The 20,373-nt window shown below is 43.6% G+C and overlaps 1 protein-coding gene across 39 annotated transcripts in view; it reads left to right on the top strand.

Moving 5' to 3' along the window:
* Nucleotides 1-20,373, top strand: part of LOC126203575 (mucin-2-like) — a 366,840-nt gene that overhangs the window by 78,862 nt on the left and 267,605 nt on the right. For all 39 annotated transcript variants that reach the window (XM_049937906.1, XM_049937910.1, XM_049937908.1 and 36 more), the window contains exon 2: nucleotides 16,182-16,456. In XM_049937906.1, the coding sequence (XP_049793863.1) occupies nucleotides 16,182-16,456 (275 nt within the window). The remainder of the gene's footprint in view (nucleotides 1-16,181; nucleotides 16,457-20,373) is intronic.

Here is a 20,373-nt window from a genome sequence, read left to right as displayed (position 1 = left end):
GCGACCGACCGCCGTGTCAACCTATGCGGATGCGGCACTGAGAAGCACGAAGTTGGCACACCGCTCTTCGGACCTTCGGTTTTGCAGACCTTGGAGCCGCCACTGCTCCCTCAGGTAGTTCCTCAGTGGGCATCACGATACTGAATGCGCTGTGTTTCAGTCCTCCTAGCAAGGAAAAATCCTTGACAGTACCGGGAATCGAACCCGGACACTCTCACCAGCGAGTTACGGAGGCGGACAACAGTTATCGATGGTCTCAAATAAATAGATAAATTAAACCCTCAGACACAGATAGAAGAATGTCACTTAAACTATTAATGTGATGGCACTGAAATGAGTGTCAAAGCGTGCTTAAACTGTTGTTCTTGTTGTTGTGATCTTCAGTCCTGAGACTGGTTTGATGCAGCTCTCCATGCTACTCTATCCTGTGCAAGTTTCTTCATCTCCCAGTACCTACTGCAACCTACATCCTTCTGAATCTGCTTAGTGTATTCATCTCTTGGTCTCCCTCTACCATTTTTACCCTCCACGCTGCCCTCCAATGCTAAATTTGTGATCCCGTGATGCCTCAGAACATGTCCTACCAACCGATCCCTTCTTCTCGTCAAGTTGTGCCACAAACTCCTCCCCAATTCTATTCAATACCTCCTCATTAGTTATGTGATCTACCCATCTAATCTTCAGCATTCTTCTGTAGCACCACATTTCGAAGGCTTCTATTCTCTTCTTGTCCAAACTGGTTATCGTCCATGTTTCACTTCCATACATGGCTACACTCCATACAAATACTTTCAGAAACGACTTCCTGACACTTAAATCTATACTAGATGTTAACAAATTTCTCTTCTTCAGAAACGCTTTCCTTGCCATTGCCAGTCTACATTTTATATCTTCTCTACTTCGACCATCATCAGTTATTTTGCTCCCCAAATAGCAAAACTCCTTTACTACTTTAAGTCTCTCATTTCCTAATCTAATTCCCTCAGCATCACCCGACTTAATTCGACTACATTCCATTATCCTCGTTTTTCTTTTCTTGATGTTCATCTTATATCCTCCTTTCAAGACACTGTCCATTCCATTCAACTGCTCTTCCAAGTCCTTTGCTCTCTCTGACAGAATTACAATGTCATCGGCGAACCTCAAGGTTTTTATTTCTTCTCCATGGATTTTAATACCTACTCCGAATTTTTCTTTTGTTTCCTTCACTGCTTGCTCAATATACAGATTGAACTATTCAACATTTACAAGTCATTGTACCGTCAGTCACTGCCTGGACTACGGGAGACCAACACACCTTATAATTACTGTAATCAGCGAGGAAATGAAGGCGAAGAAGAGAAAATTTTGGCAAATGATGCTACGATGGATAGTTTAGGTTATGATTAAGTCTAGGGTTAAGTGAATGGCACTTTGTATGATCCTGTGGTTAGACTACAGTCGTACTTTCGAGATATCATCGAAATATTGACTAATCGATTTCTCGTGGTAAGTGAGCAACAAGATGTTTAAACACTTTGCTTGTCGAAAACCAGCTACTTACTCTAAACTTCTCAGACTGCAACGCACAGTAACTCTGTGCAAACACGGCGCCCAAGCTGTTGGTCCGTATGGCCCGGAGGCTGACGTTGCCTATAGCGGGAGCGTGTGTGAGTTCCCTCACTGCAGTCCGAAACGCGAGGCACTGTTCTCCTAGGGTGCGATGTATAACATCGCGTCCTACGTAACACAGTCGACAGGCCAGAGTGGCACTATTTTTATGGCCAGTCTTGTGGTTTACATCAGTAGTTTGCGAATATCCTCGCTCAACTGATTAGGGCAGTTCCCTACCCTGAAGTCAAATGGGTTCAAATGGCTCTGAGCACTGTGGAACTTAACATCTGTGGTCATCAGTCCCCTAGAACGTAGAACTACTTAAACATAACTAACCCCAAAGACATCACACACATCCATGCCCGAGGCAGGATTCGAACCTGCCACCGTAGCAGTCGCGCGATTCCGGACTGGGCACTTAGAACCGCTCTGCCACTGCGGCCGGCTTCCCTGAAGTCGTCCATCTGATTGGCTACAGCTTATTCTACATTTTAACATATTTAAATAATCGAAGCTTGACATTTTCTTGTTCTAAATAAAGTAACAGTAATTTCCATCACATAATAAATGTTAAATTCTCTGGCATAAAACCAATACAACTCCCTTCTTAGCTTTCAGTGTCACGGCCAGTAGCTTTGCACCAGTGTGCTTTCTGATAAATAAATGAAGAACAAAAGTAACTATTACGCAATAAACTTTACAACAAATGTTCTATTACCTAATGATTCAATAGTCATATTGTCATCGTTCAATGTGTTTTGTGTGAAGGAAATGTTCAAATGTGTGCGAAATCTTATGGAACTTAACTGCTAAGGTCATCAGTCCCTAAGTTCACACACTACTTAATCGAAATTATCCTAAGGACAAACACACACACACACACCCATGCCCGAGGGAGGACTTGAACCTCCGCCGGGACCAGCCGCACAGTCCATGACTGCAGCGCCTTAGACTGAAGGAAATGTTGATTTGATGCTTAACTTAAAATATTGATAATTTAAATTTCCTATACATTTTAAACAAATAAAGTTACAGGGTTGATATTTACAACATTTATCATTTTAATAATGTGCTTCTGTAGGGAATGTCGATCGTTAAGATCGACTAAAGCGTTCAGATTTTAGCATTCAGAAATTTGTTACAGAACTTGTGAATTTCATTTTAACAGTAAATCCTAAACTATTATAGATATGATCAAAATTCAAGTTTTATTGGGATCACTATGAAAATTTATGAAGGACGGTAGATTAAAATTACTGTCGCTTCATTCCCTTTATGGCCGATCTTAAGTCCACCATATTTAACACTGCTACGTCTTCCTGGCCACAAACTGCTTCAACGGGGTTCCCCTATGACGTAGGTTCTCGACAGTCTCACTCGCACGCTGCAGCGCCTAGGCCTCATTCAGCACAATGGACGCCTGTGAGTTTCCCCACCTCGTGGTGAATCTGCACTCTTTGTGGCCTGAAGGCTGTCTCTTTCGGCCATATACTTAATTGAGAGCGAAATGCTTGTTCACTCACAAAAGGTAGGGTGAAATATTTGGGACAGTCCTTGGGCTATGGACCATTTATATACCCAAGAAGGATCTTCTTAGTCATTATCCTACAGTACAGGGCCAATATAAGAATATTACACAAATTGGTAGGTTTTTGGCATTTGATGTGGTCTAGGGTGTGCCTTAGGGGATTTATGGAGGCACAATTAGTTCATCGGCGGTTCTATAGAAAACCCGAAAAAAGCATATTCTACCATTTTTTTCGTACGAAAGACGAGCAGCAGATTCCAAGACGGCTAAGCACAGAAGAGGCTGAAATTTTTACCATACATTCCTAAGATCCCGGTCTCGAACAACGTTGAGAGTTTTCTTGAAATCTTCATCCATCTTCGAGGTACAGTACTTACTCTACTTTTACACGCAAAATACGCACGCAAAATACGCCTAAATAATAAACAACCGCAGCGAATTGCTCGAACCTCACCAGTATACTCTGTAAGTATTAATCTAGAAATGACAACTTTTCCGTTTTCGGAACTCTTTATCCGTTGTAGAGAAACACGTCAAAAACTTGGTTCTTATGTACCAAACCCGAGCAGCGGTTTCCAAGACGGCTACGCTCAGCAAATGGCTGAAATTTTTGCGATACATTCCTAAGATCCTGATCTAGAAGAGTCTTGAAAATTTTCTTGACTTCTTTGTCCGATTCCGAGATTCATTCAAATTTACCCTACTTCTACACGTAAAATACGCACGTAAAACCTGGTACGAGGTGAAAACTTGGTTTCGAAAGGGATGCAGCACGGATACGTCTCCGTTATCATCATAAGGGTTCTGGAAACCGCCTATTATAGTACTGAAGCATACAAAAAATTTATTTGCACCTAAAATCACGTCTGACTATTAAAATTTTTCTAACCAATAGATTTATTTTCATATGCGTAACATGTCTTGCTGCAGCAGGAGAAAGGAGGGATCCAGCGGAAAAATACTCCTATTGGAGCCAAAAACGGGGAAGCTGCTCCTGTTTAGATGACTGACTGCAAAGTGGGATACCAACTGCCTCATTCTACCTTACTTAGCAGCTTTAAAAAATTTCCCAAAAATTTTGACATGCAAACATATTCGCGCTTTTTTATGCTGAGAGTGGAGGAGACTGGCAGCGGGAAAAAGACAGAAAATTAATAAATACTGGAAGATAGTAGACAGCGGATATGGTACTGAAACAGCGAAGGAGACAATGGCAGTGTGACAGAATGAGAGGGACATAGTGCCAGCGGAACATAGTTGACAGTAGAAGAACTGCGCTAGGCGAAGAGTGAAGTAGGAGGTGCCAGTGGGATAGGAAAGAGAAGGAGGAAGTGGGAAGGGGTGAGAGACAGTAATGACGAGAGAGAGCGAGCGTGTGAGAATGACAGCGAGGAAGAGAGAGATAGAGACAGTGAGAAGAGACGTCAGCAGAGGGAAGAACGAGATGGTAGAGAGAGAGAGAGAGAGAGAGAGAGGAAGAGGGAGAGGGAGACAGTGACAGTGACGGTAGTAGTAGAAGACAGTGACAGAGAGACGGAAAGAGAGAACGTCAGTGAGTTGGGCTGAATGAGTGAATGATAATGGACAAGTGGGAGTGGTAAGAAAGAGCGACTTGCAGCGATGGACTAACTCATGTAACTGAGTTAGAGTTGGGGGAGCCTCTGGGAGTTACAAGTGAGTTGCGTCTTAAAAATAACGCGATTAAGTTCGCACGACAAAAGTTTTGGGAAAATTTTCAAAGATGCTGAATAAAAGTAGAATGAGGCAGCCGGAACCCCATTTTTCACTCAGAGTCTTTTAAATAAACAGAGACATTCTCATGTTCCTAGCGCCGATAGGAGCATTTTTCCACTGCTGAAGTTAAATTCGTCTACAATTCCCACAGTGCAGTAGGCCTCACCTCTACGAGATCCCTTGTTGACGCTTCCCTAACTGCCACGTACTGTAAGAAAGGAACGAAGGTGAGGGTTTAGCGTACCGTCGAAGGAGGGGTTAGAGACGAGGCACAAACTGGGATATAGGAAGGACAGCAAAGGAGCTCGGCCGTGTCCTTTCCAAAGAATCTGTCCTCGAAACTGTCTGAAGTAATTTAGGGGAACCACAGAAAATCTAAAACCGGGTGGCCAGGCGAGGATATTCACCGACATCCTCTGGAACGCGAGTGCCTCTCAGTCGACGAGCTGGAGATGAGAAGAGAGGTATCGTGTGTCGCCACCGTATCTGCTTACGGCGGCAGCTTATCGGTTTGAAAGCCACTACAGATGTAGCTTCTCCTGATAGCAGTGCAGCAACAGCACCGCACATGTGCTGGGTGTGGTCTCTGCACGATATCTGGTGTGATAACAAGGACGGGGATTTCCCGAACTTCCAGGTATTGGCCGTGTGACGGCGAACGCGCCATATCACTGCCCCGCCAACAGTCGCCCCGGTTCTCAACGTTTAGTCCCTCTTGTTGAAAAATACGAAACTAGAAACACACAGTACTGCACTGGCGGACGCTCTTCTCGCCAGTCTAGGAATATGTCCCGCTGACATCACAGTACGTTGTCTTAGTACAGTACTATGGTATCCGCTTGGTATAAGGAGAGTAATTTTTGGACAATTGAACAATGGAAAAACGTTCAGTGGAGTGACGAATCACGGTAGACAGTGTGGCGATCCGATGGCAGGGTGTGGGTATGGCGACTGTGCGGTGAACGTCATCTGCCAGCGCGTGTAGTTCCAACAGTAAAATTCGGAGGCGGTGGTGTTATGGTGTGGGCGTGTTTGTCATGGAGGAGCTTGCACCCCTTGTCGTTTGCGTGGCAGCATCACAACTGAGACCTACATTGATGTTTTAAGCACCTTCTTGCTTCCCACTGTTGAAGAGCAATTCGGAGACGGCGATTGCATCTTTCAACACGATCGAGCACCTGTTCATAATGCACGGTCCGTGGCGGAGTAGTTACACGACAATAACATCCCTCTAATGGAGTGGCCTGCACAGAGTCCTGACCTGAATCCTATAGAACACCTGTGGGATGTTTTGGAACGCCGACTTCGCGCCAGGCCTCACCGTCCGACATCGATACCTCTCCTCAGTGCAGCACTCCGTGAAGAATGGGCTGCCATTCCCGAAGGAAACTTCCAGCTCCTCACTGAACGTATGACTGCGAGAGTGGAAGCTGTCATCGAGGCTAAGGGTGGGCCGACACCATACTGAATTCCAGCATTACCGATGGAGGGCGCCACGAACTTGTAAGTCATTTTCAGCCAGGTGTCCGGATACTTTTGATCACACGGTGTACTTCTGTGTAGTCGAAACGTGAAGGAACAACATCAGCTAAATCAACACCAGGCAGACCTCATTTACTGATGGAGGCGGACCATCGATCATTGCGGATGGGTTACAAGAAATCGCTTGAAATCAACGGAAGAAATCACACGTGAAGTCGAAAGTGGTACCAGCATTCCTACTAACACAATGAATGTGCGTTTCGAATTTTTTTTTAAAAAAAATGAGGATTACAGTGGTCGAGAAGCTTTACATAAGTGACACACTACCGTGACCAATGCTAATCGACGTTTGAGGTGGTGTAAACAGAGCGGCAGTGGATGACTGTTAAATGAATCACGCTATACCCTGTCGCAATCCGCTGGGAGGGTTTGGGTAAAAATTCCTGGAGAACATTACTTGCCATCTTGTTACTGGCGGCAGTGAAGTATAGACTAGGTCGTGTTACCGTATGGGAGAATTTTTACTGGAATCGGTATGGCTCCCCTATTGAGCTCAAGAAAATGTTAAACGTCGAAGAACATGAACACACTTTGTGGCATTGGGTACTTTGTACAGTAGAGGAAAAATTGGGGGACGTTGACTGTTCGTGCCAGCACGACAATGCACCCTGTCATAAGGCAGTACCTGTGACGCTACGATTTGTGGACAATAACATTCCTGAAATGGACTGGCCTCCCCAGAGTCCCGACCTTGAACCAATGGAACACCTATGGGGTGAGTTAGAACGTCGACTTGGATCCAGAGCCCACTACCTTCTCCGGTTTCGGCATTCCTCCTCAGAAATTCGGAAACCCCACTGGAAGTGTCCTCTGCAGAGTTGTAACCGTCATGAAGGCAAAGGGTAGACACATCCTACATTAATGTCCACTGATAGGTGTCCAGATACTTTTGGTCATATAGGGCATTCTGACGCGCCTTCCGGAACCGTACTGGTGGGCTTACCTGTGTCTGAAGTGGCAGTCGTTGTGTTTAATTATTGACCCACTCGTACCTCAGTTCCATCTGTCATTTGTCACGGCTAGCGGCTACCGCTTTAAATGGGAACATCAATCCCGCTTTCGACTCTGAAGCGCCGCAAAACACTTGTCTCTGACATCGATGCTACCGCAGCCGCCCGGCCGCGCTTTAGTGGGGACTGGTCTGTACTTCGACGCTGGCGTATCAGTAGACGCTTATGACGGTGTAAAAGCACTTACAGTGCCCACTTTAATGTCACGGTCGATGTGACTGTGTGACGTCACTATCAGGACGAAATGGAAGGGGGGGGGGATATTGACCGACACCTTCTCACACTACAGCCTTCATAACAAACTCGGACTGTATGAGGCAGCGTTCATGTTGGCGTCCCTTAAACAATCCATCAAATATCCTTGTTACCCACTCGTTTCCGTGCGAATGTGAGAATCGTTTCCATGCTACAGAAGATAGATGCGGGGTATCAGTTTATTCAAGCGTTTCGTGCAACAGTGCAGAGGGAAACTTAAACAGTGGATCGACAGTAGCTTTGTTTTCATTCCCTGAGGGTAGTGGCTTCTGCACAAGTGGGTAGCTACTGCACATTGCGACATTTTACAATTTATGCAAAATCTGAAGGTAAACCCAGCTCGTTTATCATCCCGTTATATTGTCTCAAGGTGTGTTTTTCTGTCGCTTCATTGCAGCTACTTCGAAACACGATTCATCCCACGAGATTTTCTTTCCAGTAGCACACGTAGGTTTTCCAGTGTGCGATATGTACTCAGATAGTACAGTCGTATTTCATGGATTCCTTTTGTGAGATAGTTACACTTGTGGAGACATTTGAGACTGACTGTGAAGCAGCTCCTACTTTAAAACAATATTAAGGAACAGTTGATATATGGTCAGAAATAATCGCCAGTTTTCACATTTTATTTAGGTATTGAGCTAGAAAGTTTCTTAAAAGAAAGCGTGAAACTTGTAACACGTTTTTAATGTGTGTAAAGCATTACCAGTGATAGAAAATGAGCTTATAAGAATGGGACGCAAATATTTTCCTAATAGTGAAATTATTTCACTCATTTAGAAGTTAAAGACTAGTTATCTGTAAGATATGAAAATAAGATATTTGTCCCATTACGTATATTAATGCCATCGTAAATGGAGTAGTGTATCAAAGAGAACATTTTGCAACGTGACGTAGGCTCCATTCATATGTTGTGATGAAAAACTTACGAACATTTTAGTGGTATAGGTATAGTGAACCAAGCAACTTTTGACCCTGGATAATATCTGAACGATCTAAATTGCGTAAATTGGCGCCATGTTCAAAAGCATCCAAATAAATTGAATTACTTTTTTTATAAAAATGTAGTTTATTGACATTACTGGTTTAACTTACAGTCATTCACGTCTGAAACATATGAACACTTTTTTAAATGAGCTAAATTTAAAAGTGAGTAATCAACTTTAACATTGCACACGTTTTCAAGGGAACAATGCTTACACAATCCATACTGTACATCTGATTGATATTTAAACGTAAAATTTCAGCTATTATAATCTAAAATACACCCTGTCTTCTGCAAAATGTCACGCCGTAACAATACTTAGGTAGAAAAACCCCTCAGTACAGTGGATCTCTAAATTCATCTTAACTTTCCCCCTCAACAACCAACAAGTTCAGATTCACAGTCTGACATTGCGTATGTGCTTTTCTCAATTGAAATAATTATCTAATCTGAACAAAATGGTTATACTACCTGTAATCTATCAAAGATTCGTTACTACCCAAGTCCAACAGGATACCTACGGGTTCATGGTTCAAGGTAGCACACCTCTCCCATCCAGGATGAATACCACCACAACAACTGAAAAAAAACCCTACGTGAGTGTATACACTAAGAAAACTGTTTCCTACCAAAGAATGGGATCCGAACCCCGCCACTCAAATGCAACCACACTCCGCCACTATTGTTTCACTAGGGAGGTAGGTGCTGGAGTGATAGGCCACAATTTAAATATAACTATACTTTCAGCATCAATTTATTCATTATAAATGAGCAATAACATGGAAGCCCGTTTGGTACCTCTTAACAGAACATCCATCAAGAACAGTTAACAATACCAAAAATTTTAGTTAGAGACCAGTGAAACTTGAATGCTAAATTAAAAATTATAAACTAAAAACTAATAAAATTTCCTTAAAATTTGAGTTCAGAAATATCAAAACTGTAGAACACAGAAAATGAACATTGTTGAACTGACAGAACACATAATAAAACAGTCGCCTTCAAACGACAACAGTTGCACGTGACTCGTATTACTGTTCCAGCCTCTTCGGCAAGACAGATATCAAAACATGCAGGCCCGGTTTGAACGCGGCGACAGTCTTTCGCATACAGGCTGCAAATCTGAAAAGCAAACGTCGCTACGAGATTTAATTTTTATCATTCAAAGGCTTTGAAAACTGCAGTCAATTAGAGGAAAGTCTGAGGTGGCCAACAGACTGATAACAACATAATTGAGTAACGCCTCAGCAGCTTAGATATGTTAAACGCCAGTCTAAATAGACGTAAATGGTCCTCTTGAGAACTTCAATGCATGTACACTGATCACTGAGCTTACTCAAGTTCTAGCCTGTAAACAACGACGTGACAGAAGTTAATGAGTTCATAAACAAACCCGTTGCTCTCATAGCACAGAGTACGGCTAACCATAGCAGAATGCGCGTGCAATGAGACAAGGAATGAAATTTTCACTCTGCAGCGGAGTGTGCGCTGATATGAAACTTCCCGGCAGATTAAAACCGTGTGGTGGAAGGAGACACAAGTTTGGGACCTTTACCTGTCGCAGACAAGTGCCCTACCCAAGCACGGCCCACGGCCCATTCTCACAGATTTACTTCCGTCAGTACATCGTCTCCCGCCTTCCAAACTTCACAGTTCTCCAGAGTAACCTGTACAACTAGCACACCTGCAAGAACCAATATTGCACAGACATGGCTCAGTCACAGCCTGGGGGATACTTCCGGAACGAAATTTTCGCTCTGCAGTAGAGTGCGCGCTGCAGTTTTAATCTGCCAGGAAGTTTCACGTCAGCGCACACTCCGCTGCAGAGTGAAAATTTCGTTCTGGAAACATCCCCCAGGCTGTATCCGAGCAATGTCTCCGCAGTATCCGTTCTTCCAGGAGTGATAGCTGAGTAAGTTACGCTGGAGAACTTTCATGAAGTATGGAAGGTCAGCGACGACGTACTGCAGGAAGTGAGCCTCTGAGGACGGGGCGTGAGTCGTGCTTGGCCAGCTCAGCTGGTAGATCAGTTGCCCACGAAAGACCAAGTTCAGCACGAATAAGTATTCTTATTGATGTTCCTACTATTCCTGCTCATGCTCCAAATAGAAAATATAAAGTGCCAATGTCCTTACGGTTTGTTGAGAATAATCATTTTTGCGGTAAGATGGCTGAATTTTAGGTGCTACACTGTAAATCTACTTAAGAGATATTTTCTCTCTTACCATATTTTGGTCTTATATTGAATTATGATTCTAGACTGCAATTCTAGAGGTGTAAATATTTACTAAGCACTAAAAGATTATTCTTTTAATTATAACTTTAAAGGTTATTAGTTTAATTAACTTAAGTCCTTAGTATAATGAGATTAAGGTTGATGTTGAAACCAATCGTATTGTTGAAATTATTACGGTTATAGGAAGAATAATTCATGATTTTTGAGACTTTATCTTTATAGATCATGAATTTTCTGTGTATGACATAATTAAGGCTGAGAATCTAATACGTATGTAATAATAAAGTGTAATTGTAGTTAATACAACTATAATAGTTATGATAGTTGTATGTTGTTTTCTATTAATGATTGTATTACAATTCATTTTGGTAGAAATCCAAAAAATGGTGGTACACCACCTAGAGATAGGAGAGATAAGAATATTATGAATTTAATTTCAGTTTCTATATTTCTGGCTGAATAAATCTGGTTCATGAAGAATAGATTTATTTGCTTGAAAAATAAAACCATGATTATTCTTAGTAGTGAATAAATAATAAAGTATAGTTCTCAGATGTTTTCTCTGATTGGTAGGCATCTAATTATTCACCCTAAATGTCTAATTGAAGAATATGCTAGAAGTTGGCGTAGAGATGTTTGATTTAAACCTCCTATTGCTCCAATAATGATTCTTAAAATGATAATGGTTCAAATGAAAGTTCTTAGGTGAATACAATATGATAATACCATTATTGGGGCAATTTTTTGTCATGTTATTAATGTTAGACAGTTATTTCATCTCGAAGCTCCTATTACTTCTGGAAATCAGAAATGAAAAGGTGCAGCTCCCGAGTTTGAATCTCGGTCCGCCACACAGTTTTAATCTGTCAGAAGGTTTCCAGGTATGAATGTTTCGAATCACAATGCAGTTTACTGAGAACCAGGGTGACGGAACATGACGGAATACTACAGGTACAAAAACTCTGACTAGCACAGGATAATGGTAAGTCAGAAGCTCACCAAATAAAGCACATAAATCCCGACAGAAAGGGTGCAATGCCAAGCGGTGGCAATTCAGTCCTTAGAGCCGGCAGAGTATTTCGAGTCTCGCCTTCAGAACTGCGGGCTCCCTCCAGCACCAGCAGCGAGCAACGGCGCCGTGGTCTTGCGGTAGCGTTCTCGCTTCCCGCGCACGGGGTCCCGGGTTCGATTCCCGGCGGGGCCAGGGATTTTCTCTGCCTCGTGATGACTGGGTGTTGTGTGTCTTTCATCATCATTTCATCCCCATCGACACGCAAGTCGGGGAAGTGGCGTCAACTGGAAAGACTCGCACCAGGCGAACGGTCTACCCGACGGGAGGCCCCAGCCAAACGGCATTTCCATTTTACACACCAACAAGCGAACCCACCCGGTGAACCAATCCCGCGGCGAATGGCTCACCGCTGCCCAGCAAAAGCCGCATTGCGTCATCGCACCGCAAGCCATTTAAATCCAACGAAGACAAGCCAACCTTCTTCTCTAGACGGAGAGCATGGTCACGCCTTTACACACCAGCTCGCATCTGGCTGTCCTCCTGCGAGACGCCTGCGCGCCAAACAGCCGGCAACGGGTCAAAGACCATAACCCCACAAAGACAGGAATCGATAGTATCTACACCACAGCTCAGTATCCCCATATCTATTACTGAATGAGCAAAGCAATTAATCACCTCTTTTAGACAATCTTACAACCTCTACATAGGAGAAGAACCTTGATGCCTTCATTCATAAATAGATAATGACACAAACACCCATTCCTATGCACATAGCTCACCTCCGGTGTATATTTATTCAGTTATTGTTGTATATTGTAGAATAACAATGTTAACAGTAACAAAATTGTCAGAAGAGATAACTTTTATAGTTAGAGTCAAGAACTGATAGATTTAGAATTTGATATGTGCTTATATTTGTATGGTTCACATCTTTAGAATCAGTTGTGTTTTAGAAAATGGGCTTATAATCCGAAACCTAGAGCGTATAACAATAATAATAATAGTAATAATAAGAATAATAATAAAGTTTTGTGGAATAAAGGAAAAAAGTGTTTCGTTTAGTTTATACAATATACAATGTTTCACCAAGAATCATTTAAAAATGGCTGGAAGAGACTCTTTGAGATTCTCAAGGTAGCCCGGGTAAAATATAGAGAACAAATAGTTACATACAACTTGTACAGAAACCAGACTGTAGTTACAAGAGTCGCCCCTCCGCCACACACCGTCAAGTGGCTTGCGGAGTATGGATGTAGATGTAGAAGGTCACGAAAGGAAATCAGTGGTTGAGAAGGGAGTGAGACTGGCTTGTAGCCTGGAATGAGAATTAAAGTTCATGGGATGGATACAATAACTTTACATTTGCCGATGACATTGTCATTCTGTCAGAGACGGCAAAGGACTTGGAAGGGCATTGAAAAGAGGTTGTAAGATGATTATCAGCAAATGTAGTGAACGGTCATAGAATATAATCGAATTAAACTGATAGAATTAAATTAGGAAATGAGACACTAAGTAGTTCAAAAAATGGTTCAAATGGTTCTGAGCACTATGGGACTTAACATCTGTGGTCATAAGTCCCCTAGAACTTAGAACTACTTAAACCTAAGTAACCTAAGGACATCACACACATCCACGCCCGAGGCAGGATTCGAACCTGCGACCGTAGCAGTCGCGCGGTTCCGGACTGCGCTCCTAGAACCGCTAGACCACCGCGGCCGGCACTAAGTAAAGGAGGAGTTTTGCTATTTGGGTACGAAATGAACTGACGACTGCCGACGTACACAGAGTGAACAAAAAACTTTCTGAAAAAGAGAAGTTTGCTAACGCCAAATGTAAATTAAAGTCTTAGGACGTCTTTACTGAAAGCTTTAGTATGGAGTGTAGCCTTTTACGGAAATGAAAGGTAGACAAGAAGTAGTTGAGACACGAAGAGAATGGATGCTTTGGAAAAAAGATTGTTGATAATTATATGTGTACATCAAATAAGCAATGAGAAGGTACTGAACCGAACTGGGGAAAGAAGAAATCTATGGCACAACTTGACTAAAAGAAGGGATCAATTGACGGGACACATCCGGAAGCATCAAATAATCGTCAATTTAGTAATGGGAGAAGAACAGCATATTGCCTTTATTATCTGTTATTACTTTTATGTTGTATTTTCATGTACTGACACGTTCCATGACCTTGGAGATTTGCTCCTCAATTTGGTCCTACGGAACTTGACGTGTAAATAAATAAATGAACGAATACAAACTGTCAGCCGCTGGTGCTGACCTTGTAAGATCTGAACCTTACTTTCTCGTCGTTATATGCTCACGGTCACAGCAGATAAACAAATTTACTTTAGTTAATATTTCCAGGCCGGGAAGGAACCTTATCGTTAGGTTAGATGGTGGATACCAGTCACAGTCGGGTGCGGTTACCACTAATAGCGATGAACTTGTTAGTTCATAAATTTGCTGGTTTATTAAGCTGCAGCACTTAATAACATAAGAGAAAACACACCGCTAAAACTGTGGCTTCTGCCATTTAATTTTTTGACGCAGGTGGCGCATGTGTCTCACGTGGAAGCGAGCTCGCCAGCGGCCACCCACCGCCACGCCACCTGAGGCCGTAGCCCGCTAGTATTAAACAGTATTACTTGGAGCCGCTACCGCTCTGCATATTGTTACGTCACAATAAAACAAAGAGTACAAAATCCTTCCCGATGGGCGAGTGAGTTCTTACAGACAACGGACAACGTGAAAAAAAACTTTACCTGTAACATTGTCATAGCTTGTAGAGAAATGGAGGTGATTCCTCCGAAAATTTTGCGGCCAGTATCCTCTCCCATCCATAATCAGTTGCTTTCAGTGTCTAGATTTGGGAAAGTATTTTATCAGCAATTTAGTTTTCTTTCTTTAGGTTTCTTCCCATGGCCATAAATAAAAATCAACGTTCCTTTGCCCTGTTTGCCGTCTTCCAATTGACGGTCAACCTACTTCAGTGTGATAGTATTTTTCCCTTTCTCTGTGTCTAGCAGTCTTTCTACAGACACCTCACATAATTCACTACCTGTGGTTACCTGCGTAATCCTAACTGAGCCGCGAACTGCTCTGCGCCTGTCAGTATAGGCTATCCGTTTTCCGTTTACGCATCCATAACATCACACCGGCTCCGCTGCCCAGGGCAAAGTAAACATTACTGGCTCACTCGTGCCAGAGGTACTAACTAACCGAAAAACATACAGCTAGGAATAGCTATAATTATTAGTCTGCAAAAGAAGTAAACACTGATGTAATATTGTGATCAACAGAAAGATCAGCACTTTTACCCTCAGCAACCTATACATATACACACGGCGTTTCAAAAATACAGCGACAAACTTCCAGTGGACCTAGGAGGAGTCTTGACGCGTCAGGAAACGTCATCCAGCGACGCTACAGAGGGTCCAAGTTGTAGGTGACGGCGTCTGCTCATGTAAGTATACACAGATTGATTCTCTGATGATGTTACAAATTTTCGGGGATGATGGAGAACGGTAAATGTATCATTTTGAGATAAAGGACCCTGATCTGGAAACGAACAAGATGAAAATCGTTCTGGCACCTCTGACATGTACCGGTACTGTTGTTGATAAGATTATAGGGCAGGCAACTTTCAGAGTTGGTAGTATAGATAAAACCAAGGAAAAAAAAGTCCAGTAAATACGGGCTCTAAATTGTATACCTTAAGGGCTATGCAGTTGTTCAATTGAGGAGAAGTGTTCCACAGTAGTGAGGATGAGCAAGTGGTCATAGCTCTTCAGGTGTGGATTTTAGATCCCATGCTTACCGAACATATTTTCTTGTTTTGGTCCATACTACCATCTCTGAAAGTTACCTACCCTACAATCTTAGCAACAACAGTATCTGTACATGTATTTCACTGTCAGATCTATCAAAAGGATTTTCTCTTACAACTTTCGACTCGTTCCTTTTCAGGCCAGGGTCCACTGCCTCAGATTAATACATTTAACCTTCTCCATTGTTCTGAAAGTCCGTAACATCATCACGGTACCTCCCTGTATATGTATACATACTGTACATATACAGGAGCCAGCCCTGTAGCTTCTGTGCTCTATAGCATCGTTGGATGACGTTTCGCTGCACGGGTTCCTATCCTCATTTTGTTCCTCAAGAAACTTTCTGCATCCCCCACGTTTGTCGGTGTACTTGTGGAACACCCTGTATATTTGGAGCAACAAGACGGCATGTTATGGTTGCAGGAACTCACCTGGCACTATTTTGTGACTGTTGCAGCTAACTGCGACCTGCTGTTTGAGGGCGAACCAGTCTCCAGCTCCAGTTGGAATAGCGCCCTCAATGCGTCCAGGTACGTGGGCGACCTCGCGGACACCGCGCCAGCCCAGGCAGAGTATCTGGTGCTCACCACCAAGGAGGTGACCGCCTTCGCTGTCGACAGCCCGTCCGACTACATCGACGTGGTCTTCGATGAGGCCGCCAGCATGCTGAAACTCGTCGTCAAGGAGGAGTTTGCCAGTTATGAAGAGAAAATGATCTCTGCATCAGATCCGGTAATTCGCAGTGCGCTGTTGACTTTCAGGGCCTGGGAGTCGAAGAATTTACATCATAAAAGAATGGAAAGCAACAGCCTTTTATCACCAAAACCCACTATACAAAAGCGCCTACTTCTGTTATCCGGAGGACACTTTCCCTGGTCGATATTTGATTAAAAGATTGGGGCAAGAATATCTACCCCCTGAAATCAAGTCGGCTATGTGAATAAAATATACACTCCCTCTTCAGTGTTTGTCCCGCCCTTGGCAGGGTCTATTCTTTGACTTCCACCTTCTAGCCATAGTCATAAGTTAGTCTAAGTGAGAAAAGTCGTGTGTTTTTATACAGCAAAGTTACACAGCGTGTACCAGAACTCCACCGACAAACCTCAGGGATAGCAGTTGAAAGGTGACAGCAGTACATGGAGCTGGGAGTGGTAAGGTAATGGGCGGCAGAAAGTAAAATCATTACAGTACAAATTTTGTTTTATTTACCACTGGTGTCCGCAAAGGAAATTTGACACAATTGAAAAAATAAAAAAACAGCCTTCAAGTAAATCTTAATACAGATTATTTTTTTTTAAAAAAAAAAAGACATTAGCAAGCGAAAATCAGTTACGCTTACACAATTCAACCAATATCGAAACAAAATTTACTACTACTGAGACCAGTTACGGAAGCAGTCTGCAAGGAATTTCAACGATCTTTAATTAAAAGATAATTTCCAAGCTTAACAAGCTTCAGTGACTGAAACCAGTAAAAGAATTACGGTCTGTTTCTCTGCAGTAAGGCCGCTGATTCGCATATCCATCGAGGTCAGCTTTTTACTGGTGACTGCCTGTCTTAAAAATTAGGAAAGCAGACCACGCTACCCGGCCACTTTACTACAAAACAAACAGAGCAGATGTAAACAAACACCAAATATAAAATTACGCAAAACGGTATACACCAAGTCAACGGACAATAGAACATGAAACTCACGCCGAAAATAATATTGCAGGTTAAGCAACACTCGGCTCGCCACTCACGAGGAGAGTACGCCTACTCGTCATCGCCGAATTCGTCCAAATTCGTGGAACTCGTAGGGCGTGGTGAGACAAAGTGCCCCAAGTGGTACCTGCAAATGACCCAGCGGTTAGGAAGTAAAAGGAACTGAATTAACGGATCGTCAATGAACTTGAACGGGTGTCAGAAGACGTCCGACCCGAACAAATGCAACGAACGACAACGAACGAAATGAAATAAACAAAAAAAGTGGTAAGAGATCGGATTTCGCATTGAAAGGGTCGCAGGCTCGACTCCACCAGGTGGCAAATATTTTTGTACTCCTTGGCAACTCGAAACCGGATTTCCCACTTCGCGCGAGCCGTTCCCGTACGTGGGAGGACATTTTAACTGAAAGTCACTGTCTGGAACCGGCGGATAAACACAGTATAGTAGTGCCTGCGTTGTTCAGAGGAACGAGGCAGTGTTCCCTCAGACAAGTCTGCAGGTCCGAAGGAACATGTGCTGGCGCGACTACAGCCTGTATGGAAAACATGAAGCGCATTCGTAGTTGAGAATGCAAACGACCATCAGTTGCACACTACGTGATCAAAAGTATCCGGATCCTGGCTGAAAATTACTTACAAGCTCGTGGCGCCTCCATCGGTAATGCTGGAATTCAGTACGGTGTTGGCCCACCCTTAGCCTTGATGACAGCTTCCACTCTCGCAGGCATACGTTCAGTCAGGTTTCTTGGGGAATGGCAGCCCATTCTTCACGGAGTGCTGCACTGAGGAGAGGTATTCATGTCGGTCGGTGAGGCCTGGCACGAAGTCGGCGTTCCAAAACATTCTGTAGGATTCAGGTCAGGACTCTGCGCACGCCAGTCCATTACAGGGATGTTATTGTCGTGTAACCACTCCGCCACACGCCGTGCATTATGAACAGGTGCTCGATCGTGTTGAAAGATGCAATCGCCATCTCCGAATTGCCTTTCAACAGTGGGAAGCGAGAAGGTCCTTAAAATATCAATGTAGGCGTGTGCTGTGACAGTGCCACGCAAAACAAGGGGCGCAAGCCCCTTCGTGAGAAACACGCCCACACCATAACACCACCGCCTCCGAAGTTTATTGTTGGCACTACACAGGCTGGCAGATGACGTAAACCGGGCATTCGCCATACCCACACCCTGCCATCGGATCGCCACATTGTGTGACGTGATTCGTCACTCCACACAACGCTTTTCCACTGTTCAGTCGTCCAATGTTTACGCTCCTTACACCAAACGAGGCGTCGTTTGGCATTTACCGGCGTGATGTGTGGCTTATGAAGAGCCGCTCGAGCACGAAATCCAAGTTTTCTCACTTCCCGCCTGTCATAGTACTTGTAGTGGATCCTGATGCAGTTTGGAATTCCTGTGTGATGGTCTGGATAGATGTCTGCCTATTACCCATTACGACCCTCTTCAACTGTCGGCGGTCTCCGTCAGTCAACAGACGAGGTCGGCCTGTACGCTTTTGTGCTGTACGTGTCCCTTCGCGTTTCCACTTCACTATCACGTCGGAAACAGTGGACCTAGGAATGTTTAGAAGTGTGGAAATCTCGCGTACAGACGTATGGGACAAGTGACACCCAGTCACCTGACCACGTTCGAAGTCCGTGAGTTCCGCGGAGCGCCCCATTCTGCTCTCTCACGATGTCTAATGGCTACTGAGGTCGCTGATATGGAGTACCTGGGAGTAGGTGGCAACACAATGAACTTGATATGAAAAAGATACGTTTTTCGGGGTGTCCGGATACTTTTCATCACACTGTGTAAGGGAATGACAACAACGGAAATTTCTACGTGCATGCACGCCGGAAGGGACGTCGCATCGTCCCTCTTGACAACACAGGCAGTGCAATATTGTCTTTATCTGGCTATACAAGGCAGCAACTTTCAGTTAAAATGTCCTTCCCTGTACGGGTAGTGCGAGTACATGATGTGCGTACGTACGACTGCACGTCGCGGGACAGGAGCGGCGGCATGTGGGAGTTCGGGTCTGGCCGCGAGTCGCACCCGGGTAGCCGAAGCCGTTAAACCGACCGCTAGCGCACAGCGGGAAATCTGGGTTCGAGTCCCGTTCCGGTACAAATTCTCACTGTCGTTATTCCCTTATACAGCTGTCTGTTGTTCGTATTCGCAACTGCGAATACATTTCACGTATTTCAATGCGGCTCTAGTCGCTGCAGTGGCTCTTCCTCCGGGTATGCACACAAAGGAGCATCGCATCCCTCTGGTCAACACAGGTAGTTCAGTACCGTAAGTGAGAAGGTCTCTGAACGCAGTCTGAAGTTTCTGAACGCAGTCGTAACTCATCGACATGAGCAGGTGCACGTCTGAGTCGTAAGGACCAAAAGGAGGGAAAAAAGGCTCTAATAAACATGGGCTCTATGATGCACACTTTCAGAACTATGAACACTTGTTCGTCTTCGATGCTGTGAAACATATCTGTTCTACTGCAAGCTCTTTACTTTACATATTTTGAAAGGACGTAACATAGACCAAAACAAAACAAAAAAAGAATGGCGACTGAACATTGGTGTAAGATGCATATCCTAAGATATTTTCATGAAATGGTGGCCAGCAGCTCTTATATATTTGAAAAATGACATATTACCGCCTTGAGCCGCTGGTAAAATTATTTATACAAGCAGTTTGTGATCTAACCATCATCAGATACCTTATACCAAATCAAACGAGTAACATTACAGGTTTAAACAGTCGCGAATCTGTTAGCTGATGTAAATGTTATAACACACATGTAATGGAATGTCCCCCACTAACATAAACGTGCTTACTAAAACCACGATAAGCAAAATGTAAAATCGTTTTCGGCAGGTGATAAAACCACGAATAATACACTGAAATTAAAACTAAACCATAATTCAGTGATCTGACTCATTACGGA

Source organism: Schistocerca nitens, chromosome 9 (assembly GCF_023898315.1).
Source record: "Schistocerca nitens isolate TAMUIC-IGC-003100 chromosome 9, iqSchNite1.1, whole genome shotgun sequence".
Classification (NCBI taxonomy): domain Eukaryota; kingdom Metazoa; phylum Arthropoda; class Insecta; order Orthoptera; family Acrididae; genus Schistocerca; species Schistocerca nitens.
Note: the sequence above shows the minus strand (reverse complement) of the source record. Positions and strands in the feature narration are given on the sequence as shown.